This window comes from Gallinula chloropus (assembly GCF_964237585.1).
Source record: "Gallinula chloropus genome assembly, chromosome: 35".
Taxonomy (NCBI): domain Eukaryota; kingdom Metazoa; phylum Chordata; class Aves; order Gruiformes; family Rallidae; genus Gallinula; species Gallinula chloropus.
Genome location: NC_140120.1, coordinates 1198108 through 1207331, shown reverse-complemented (window position 1 = coordinate 1207331; position 9224 = coordinate 1198108). Strand labels below are relative to the sequence as shown.

Below are 9224 nucleotides of genomic sequence, written 5' to 3'. Positions count from 1 at the left end.
GTCCTGGAGTGAGTCCAGAGAAGGGTAATGAGGCTGGGGAAGGGGCTGGAGGGCAAATCCTCTGAGGAGCAGCTTAGGGAGCTGGGGGTGTTGAGGCTGGAGAAGAGGAGGCTGGGGGGAGACCTTATCACTGCCCTCACCTGAGGGTGCAGAGAGGTGGGCGATGGTCTCTTCAGCCAGGGGACAGGAGATGGGACAAGCGGAAATGGCCTCAAGCTGCCCCAGGGCAGGGTCAGATCAGATGTTAGGAAGAATTATTAACTGAAAGAGTTGTCAGGGCCTGGAACAGGCTGCCCAGGGAGGGGGGCTGAGTCACCTTCCCTGGATGTGTTTAAAAAACAGGTAGATGAGGTACTTAGGGATATGGTTTAGATCAGGATGGGAACAGTTGGACTCGATGATCTTAAAGGTCTTTTCCAACCTTGTGATTCTCTGATTCTTTTTTATGTTTTCAGAAATGACCAGACAACTGGACTGGAGGGTGTCTTAAGTACATTTGTATGTGACACCAAATTGGGAGGAGCTGTTGACTCTGTTGAGGGTGGAGAAGCCTTGCAGAGACCTGGACAGGTCAGAGAGCTGGGCAGTCACCAACACCATGGAGTTTAACAAGGGCAAGCACCAGATCCTGCACCTGGGAAGGGGCAGCCCTGGCTGCACATACAGACTGGGGGGTCAGACACTGGAGGGATTTGGGGGTCTTGGTCGACAGCAAGTTAAACACGAGCCAGCAGTGTGCCCAGGCAGCCAGCAGGGCCAAGGGTATCCTGGGGTGCATCAAGCATGGCATTGCCAGCCGGTCCAGGGAGGGGATTGTCCCGCTCTACACTGTGCTGGTGCAGCCTCACCTCAAGTGCTGGGTGCAGTTTTGGGCACCACAGTACAAATGGGACATTAAAATATTGGAAAGAATCCAGAGGATACAATGAGGATGGTGAAGAGTCTGGAGGGGAAGTCTTACTGGGAGTGGCTGAAGTGCCTCAGTTTGTCCAGCCTGGATTCTGAGGGGAGAACTCATTGCAGTCTGTGGCATCCTGAGGAGAGGGAGAGAAGGGGCAGGTGCTGATCTCTCTTTGGTGGCCAGTGATAGAACCTGAGGGAACAGCATGAAGCTGTGACAGGGGAGGTTTAGGCAAGATATGAGGGAGAGGTTCTTTACTGAGAGGGTGGTCAGGCCCTGGAACAGAGGAAGTTGTTATAACCCTGAGCTTGAAAAAGTTCAAGAAGCATCTGGATGATGCGCTCAGTCCCGTGCTCTGACTTGGCTGGCCCTGTGAGGACCCAGGAGTTGGACTAGATGATCCTTATGGGTCCCTTCCAACTCAGGAGATTCTATGATTCTATGACCATGACTGAAATCACCACTTAGCAGTGGATCTGCACACCAGCACTTGTGGTTGCTCTCTAGATTTCCCTTCCCCTTGGACCATTCAGACACCTCCCAACCATCCAGCTGCTGCTCTGAGTTTTAGGGAGTTAAACCCTTGCCTTTCTGGCAGTTGTCTGACTCCTTCTGTCTTTAGCCAGCTCTTGAGTTGTGGTGATTTCACAGTCTCCTTCCTCACTAGAACATCTCTCACAGGGTTAAGCTTTGTGGCAGGTGAACCTCACTGGTGGCAGATTGCACTTGGCATAGAGTGAGGAGTGTTGAATTTAATGGTGAATCTTGTCAGGTTTCTTGTGTTGTTGGGAAAATAACTCCCTGTGTGCAGCCTGTGTGCAGCCAGTTCTCTAAGGAAAGCAGGGGAGCTGGTACAGAGGGGCTGTAATGCCCCAATGTGGAGTGCAGAGAGAGACCTGATGTAAGGACAAGGGATGCAAGTCCCAGCTGGCTGGTGAGAGTCATGGTGGGCTTGTGGAGATGTGCAGCAAGGTTGTCCCCACTGCCTCAAGGGACCCTTTTTCAGAGCAGTCCAGACTTCCTTATGAGACACCCTGGATCAATCTCAGCCAGAGGATGTCACCTCTCCTCTACAGTGAAAATAATAACCTACACCCTTAAAAAGAAATCAATTTTACTCTGAGCTCCCGTTGAAACAGCTTCAATGGTCTGTACATCTCTTGAAGACTTTAAGATAATTACATGAAGAGACATAGCTCGTTAGGGCTTGCTTGTTAGTTTAATGAGCCCTGGGGTGCAGTTGGTGCTGAGTCCTTGAAGCTCAGGTACTGAGAGGAAATTACACAAAAATCTCCATGTCAAAAGCAGAAGCCAAAGTACCTGAAGTATTAATGAGTCCCACTGAGAGCCATTGCTGGCTGAGCCTCCCCAGGGACTCGTTAGCACAGGTAATTGGAGGCCATGTTGGCTGGTAGGCAAAGGCAATGTACAAGCAGCTGAGATGCTGAGCAAGTCCTGGGTTGGTTTGATGAAGCAGAAAGGCCAAGCCCTGACCCCCAGCCCCAGGAAAGACAGGTCCTGTCCCTCAGGCATTGCTCAGGCTCTTCCTGGGGCAGTGTGGGGTGTGTAATGCTGAGGGAAGAGCAACAGGATGAGAGTTTCTCCTCATAGTTGGCCCAAAGCCCAGCTAGAAATTCATCTGTCCTCCATTTAAATAAAAGAAAGAGCAGGGAGACCCTCCATCCCCTCTCAGATTCAGGAGGAAACATTGTTGAGAGATGAGGCCAAGGCTGAGGTGCTTAATGAAATCTTTGCCACTGTCTTTAGTAATAGGAGCAGTTGTACAGAGAGAATCCAATTCCCTGAGCTGGGAGACAGGGACAGGGAGCAGAATGACCCCACCTCAATCCAGGAGGAGATGATCTTGTTGTACCATACAGATGTTCACAGATCTGTGGGGCTGAATGGGATGCAGCCAAGGGTGCTGAAAGAGCTGGCAAGGGGGGTTCACCAAGCCACTTTCCATCAGTCCTGGCTGACTGGATCAGTCAACGTAACCCCCTATATAAGAAGGACAGAAAAATGATCAGGGACATTAGAGGCCTGATGGTTTGACTTCAGTTCCAGAGAAGCTGATGGAGCAGATCAACCTGAGTAGCATTATCCAGTTCATGAAGAACCCCCAAGTGTTCGGGCCCAGTCAGCTTGGGTTCATAAGGGCAGGTCCTGTTTGACCCACTGAATCTCCCTCTATGACAGGGTGACCTGCTTCTTGGACAAGGGAAGGGCTCTGCATGTTGTCTACCTTGACTTTAGCAAGGCCTTGGACACAGTTTTCCAGAACTTTCTCTTAGAGAAGCTCACTGCTTGTGGCTTGGAAACTGTGGTGGTTCAGCCCCAAACAATGGCTGAGCACCACATGCTGCTCACTCACTCCCGGAGGAGAAAAAGACAGAGCCTCTGTGGGTTGGGATAAGGACAGTTTAGGGTCAAAAGCACCATAAAAGGGGAACAATAACCGGACCAAATGCACTCACACCCAGTGATAGCACAGAGAGTACCTTACAAACCCAACAATAACAGTGCTGCACCATGCCATGACCACCCCTCCCCAACCAGCCCCTTTGACAGGCTAATTATGTCAGTGTCTTGGTTACAGCTGGTAAGGAGTTAATTTCTTTCCTAATAGGACATGGAATGCCATGTTTTGGATTTGGGAGGAGACCAGTGCTGATAACACCCTGATGTTTCTGGTTGTTGCCAAGCAGTGAAGGACTTTTCAGTTGTTCCTATTTCCCTACTAAGGAGAAGGAAGGGGACACAGCCAGGACAGGTGACCCGAACTGGCCAAAGGGGCTATTCCATGCCAATTACATCATACTCAGCATAAAAGGGGGGCTGGTGGGAGGAAGAAAAGGCAGCTCCAGGATGTGCAGTTTTTGGGGGATGGTCCAGTTTTCGGGATAGCTCGGCCTGAGATGTGTAGTTCAGTGAGAAACTCCATTGTGTATCACCAGTTTCGTGTATTTTGCTACAAAGTCCTGTTATCACTGTTATATCTCTCTTTCTGTTAATCTAGTAAACTATCCTGACCCAATCCGTTGGGTTTTGTTTCCTTTTATTTTGCTTTTTTCCCTTTCCCTTCCCTCTCCCTCCCCCCTCTTAATTTCTCCACCCACTCTCTCTTTTAAAGAACAAGCGACTCTGTGGTGCTCAGCTCTCAGCTGGGGCAAAACCACATCTACTAAAATCCAAAAGAAATCTATTCCTAAAAAACATGAAATTTCTGATATTAAAGTTGTATTAATTTTCTCTTAAGCTGCATCTCCATCAATCTATTCAGCATGATTACATTTCATTGAATCAACAGGGCCAGCAATACAATGAAGAAGATGATCAGTTGGTTGCTGCTTAGAAACATCCAGTCATCAGTTTCCACATGGCATCCTTGAGCTCCTGGTTCCTCATGCTGTAGATGAGGGGGTTCACTGCTTGTGGAACCACCAAGTAAAGCGATACCTCTACCAGGTTAAGTGGTCTCTGGAGACTGGACAAGAGGCAATGGCTCCAAGTTGGAGCAAAGGATGTTCCACACCAAAATGCAGTAGATATTTTCAAAGTAAAGGTGACAGAGCCTTGGGACAGTCAGAGAGGGTTTTAGAGTCTCTTTCTCTGGAGATATTCAAGACCCATCTGGATGCTGACCTGTCCGACCCGTCCAAGAACCCAAAAATCCAAGAATTTTGTGAATCTGTGAATCTGTAAATAGGGAGGAGATTGAGAGGGGCTTCAGGTAGGCAAACATGTCAATGCTGAGAAAGAAGGAGTCAACTCACATGTAAGGAAGGCAGGTGAAAAAGGCTTTGTGCCGTCCCTGCTCCAAGGGGATCCTCAGCACAGCCCTGAAGATCTGCACATAGGACACCACAATGAACACAAAACACCCAAAAGCAAAACAAGCTCTGACCACAATTTCCCTGAGTGAGGCCTGTGAGCAAGAGAGCTTGAGGATCTGGGGGATTTCACAGAAGAACTGGTCAGCAGCATTCCCTTGGCAGAGGGGGAGTTAAAATATATTTGCTATGACAATATATTTAATAAGGAATTAAAAATTATCTGTTGCTTTTTGCTGTCAGTGAAAGGAGAGAGAATCTATAGGGAACTTTGCAGACAAGAAGATCACTGATGTAGGGGGAGAAGGTCCTCCAAGCCCCACAGTAGAGATTCCCTTGCAGCCCATGCAGAAGCCCATGGTGAATGAGGCTGTTCCCCCTCAGCCCATGCTGGATGATGTGGAACAGTGATTCTACATGCAGCCTGTAGACATCACAGTGCTCAGGCAGGTGCAGACACCTGATGGAGTCTGTGACCTCATAGGAAGCCTGTGCTGGAGCAGGTTTGCTGAAGGGGCTGTGGAGGACCCAGGCTGGAGCAGTCTGGTGCTGAAGGACAGCAGCCAATTCAGGTGTCCCACCCTGGAGCAGCTGGTGATGATCTGAAGCCATGTGGGAAGGACTCACGTTGGAGGGGTTCATGCAGGACTGTCTCCTGTGGGTGGGACCCAATGCTGGAGCACGGGGAGACTGTGAGGAGTCCTCCCATGAGGGGGAAGGAGCGGCCGAGACAATGTGTGATGAACTGACCCCAACCCCCATTCCCCATCCTCCTGTGCTGCTCAGTTAGAGGAAGGAGAGAATTAGAGAGTGAAGGGGACCCTGGGAAAAACAGGGAGGGATGGTGGGGGGTGTTTTAATTTGTTTTTCTTTCCCATTCCTCTGCTCTCTTTGATTGGGTAACGAATTAGATGGGTTTATTGAGAGTAACTCAGGAGAGTGACCTCTGCATGATCTCTCCCTGTCCTTATCCTGACCTTTTGTTACATCTTCTTTCCCTTATGCAGCAGAGGAAGGGGAGCGATAGAGCAGCTTTGGTGAGCACCTGGGTCAACTCCCTTCAAAAAGAGGTTGAAATGAAGATGTACATGAGCATGTGGAGTCAATGGTCATAGGCTACAGAAATGATCATGACACTCTTGCCCAGGAGAGCAGCCAGGTAGATGCCCAGGAAGAGCCAGAAGTGCAGGAGCTGCAGCTCCCGTGTGTCTGCAAAGGGCAGGAGGAGGAACTGGCTGATGGAGCTGCTGTTGGACATCTGCTGCCTCTGGGTATTGAAAAGTGTTTTCCAAAGTAAAAGACAGGAGTGAGGAGAGATTTATAACAAGGAAAACTACAATCTTGATTTGTCTCTCAAACTCCCAGGTGTGCATGAGGAGCAGAAGCCTCTGGCATGGGCTCCCAAAGAGTCATTCCTGGTCTTCAGTTATGGGTACAGGTGAATGGGGGTGACACACAGTTTCCATCAGATCAAGTCCACTCTCATGGAGAAGGGGATCTTGGAAACTTGCCTCTGCCCCAAGTAATTCCCATGGGAGCTGGGAAGAGCAGCTCCATGGCAGAATGTTTTGATTTTTGTGGCACAGAAACTGGGGCAAGAGGAATCTCAGCTGCAATGGATTTTTGGCAGTCATAGGTCAGATCTGAGTCCCCTTCCAGCCGCAGGGCTGCAAAGCAAGGCTGAGGGGTCTGGAGTGACTCTCACAGGGGGACAAAGTCACTTCCCTGTCCCTGGCCAGTGGTTCCTGTCTCATGGGAAGAAAAGGAAAGGTGATTCTTGTGCCCAGCTCTGGTTTGATCAGGAGAAAGGACTCTGCTGGACAGAAGGATTTATCCCCAGCCAAGGGAGGGAAAGGCAGTAAAGACTTAGTGTCTTTCCAAGGTAGTTACTTGGAGCTCCAGGGACACCTCACTGGACACTCTGGGGAATGGAGTATGTGACATATTCACCTGCTCCTCTGCTGTGAGCTGGGCTGGGCTCCTGGGATGGAGGGAGCTCACTGCAACCCAGCAGCTCTGACAAGAGACAGCTCTGGCCAGGAGCAGCTCCTCTGCCAAGCCCACAGGGCTGGGGACACTGCCTGGAGGCAGCGAGGGGAGACCTGTGAGGCTGAGAGAGCTGATGGATGCTGAGAGCTCACTGGAGGAGAAATCTCCACAGCCTCTCCCTGGTATGTCTGTGGGTGCAGGGCAATGCAGGTTCTGTTCCTGGAGGGATCTCCTAAAGCTGGGACATGGGGCAGTGTGTGGGGTCTGTCAGGAGGACAGGTTCTCTCTAGGAGCAAAATGTGCTGCCTGGAAGGGATGCCCTTCTGCCCCATGAGAGGGACATGTCAGGACAGCTGTCTTCTCCTGGGCATGGCTGCAGAGGTGTGAAGAAGCGTGTGCACCCAGGGGTGCCCAGGGCTTTCCCTGTGACACCAGGGCTATGTGATGGCGTAGGGACTCTGATCATACCAGGGTGAGCACTCAGCCTGCCTAGTGGGCTTCCATCTGCTTTGGTGCAGAAAGAAGCTTTGGGTGGAAAGTGTGACCCATGGAAGGACAGTGTAGGGTCCTTCTGTTGTCAAAGTGTGCTGTGCAGGACAGGTTTGGTCCCAGCTCCAGCGGATCCCTGGCAACTTCCCAGACACTTTTCAAGAACACCAAGGATGCATTTTCCACTCCAGGTAAAGAGACTTTGATTTGAATTTTCTGCTCCTGTGCACTGGGTGGGAATTGGGAGATGAAATTTTCTTGATAACTTTGCAGAAGGAAGTGCAAACTCATTGGTCATTAGGACTTGTCAGAGCATCTCCTGAGCCCTGCACACACAGAGGTTCCCTGGGGCAGTGCCCTGATACCAGGAGGGGTCTGCAGAGCAGAGCTGAGCACAGGGCAGGTTGAATGAGATCTGTGAGCACAGAGCAGGAGGTGACATGGGCAGAGAGAAGCAGCTCCAGCAACAGCTCCAGGCAGCAGAGACATTGCCAGGGAGGGGGAAGTAGCTGCTGCAAGAAATGCCATGGAAGTGGGGATTTGGTACCTCTCTGATATCCCCCGTAGTGTCAACACTGATGTTCTACAGGGAACCCCAGGGTGTGATCACAGAGAATAAAGCACAGGGCAGCTGAGACCAGGTCTGATGGACAGAGAAGCTCTACCAATCTGCACTCAGGGGAAGGTTTCACTGGCACTGCCGCAGCAATGACAGGGAGTTCTGACAGAAGAGACATTCCTCATGTACAGTCAGGAGAAAACCAAAGCTCCAAAGCTCTGCTCTGCCCTCGGTAGTAACTATGTGAATTGGAAGAGGTTTCCCCCACAGAAGAGTTCCCTAACTTGTCATTTCCTTTTCCTCCTTGGACAGGTCTCTACAGTTGACAGCAGGAGATGTCCAACAGCAGCTCCATCAGCCAGTTCCTCCTCCTGCCCTTTGCAGACACACGGGAGCTGCAGCTCCTGCACTTCTGCCTCTTCCTGGGCATCTACCTGGCTGCTCTCCTGGGCAATGGCCTCATCATCATCACCATAGCCTGTGACCACCACCTCCACACCCCCATGTACTTCTTCCTCCTCAACCTCTCTGTTACTTACCTTGGCTGCATCTCCACCACAATCCCCAAATCCCTGGCCAATTCCTTGTGGGACACCAGGGCCATTTCCTACACAGGATGTGTGGCTCAATTCTTTTTATTTTTGATTGTCACAGAATTTTGTCTTCTCACTGTCATGGCCTATGACCGCTACGTTGCCATCTGCCACCCCCTGCACTACGGGACCCTCCTGGGCAGCAGAGCTTGTGTCCACATGGCAGCAGCTGCCTGGGGCAGTGGGTTTCTCCATGCTGTGCTGCACACGGCCTGTACATTTTCCCTGCCCCTCTGCCATGGCAATGCTGTTGACCAGTTCTTCTGTGAAATCCCCCAGATCCTCAAGCTCTCCTGCTCAGATGCCTACCTCAGGGAAATTGGAGTCGTTGTGGTTAGTCTCTCTTTGGATATTGGGTGTTTTGTGTTCATCGTGGTGTCCTATGTGCAGATCTTCAGGGCTGTGCTGAGGATCCCCTCTCAGCAGGGACGACACAAAGCCTTTTCCACCTGCCTCCCTCACCTGGCCGTGGTCTCCCTTTTTATCATCACTGGTGTGTTTGCTTACCTGAAGCCCCCCTCCATCTCCTCCCTAGTTCTGGACCTGGTAGTGTCGTTTCTGTACTCAGTGGTTCCACCAGCACTGAACCCCCTCATCTACAGCATGAGGAACCAGGAGCTCAAGGATGCCATGTGGAAACTGAGGACAGCATATATCTAAGCTCAAACAAACTGCTCATCTTCTTCTACATCCCGGTGGCAATGGAACTCACGTTATGACCAGTCTATGTTTAGTAGTGTTTTAATTTTAGGCCTTTTTTCTTGTAGCTGTAGTAACATTGTCCCTGTTCAGATCATTCCTGATACTGTATTCTCTTGTCTTCTGTGACCCAGACACAGCATCATGATGAGCTGTGCTCT

At 50.6% G+C, this 9224-nt stretch overlaps 1 protein-coding gene across 1 annotated transcript; it reads left to right on the top strand.

The window, feature by feature from the left end:
* Positions 1-8106: 8106 nt before the first annotated feature.
* On the top strand, positions 8107-9024 carry LOC311203038 (olfactory receptor 14A16-like; the record flags this gene model as incomplete). Its single annotated transcript, XM_084277675.1, has 1 exon — positions 8107-9024. The coding sequence occupies one exon, from the start codon at positions 8107-8109 to the stop codon at positions 9022-9024; it is 918 nt and encodes a 305-aa protein (XP_084133801.1).
* Positions 9025-9224: the final 200 nt, after the last annotated feature.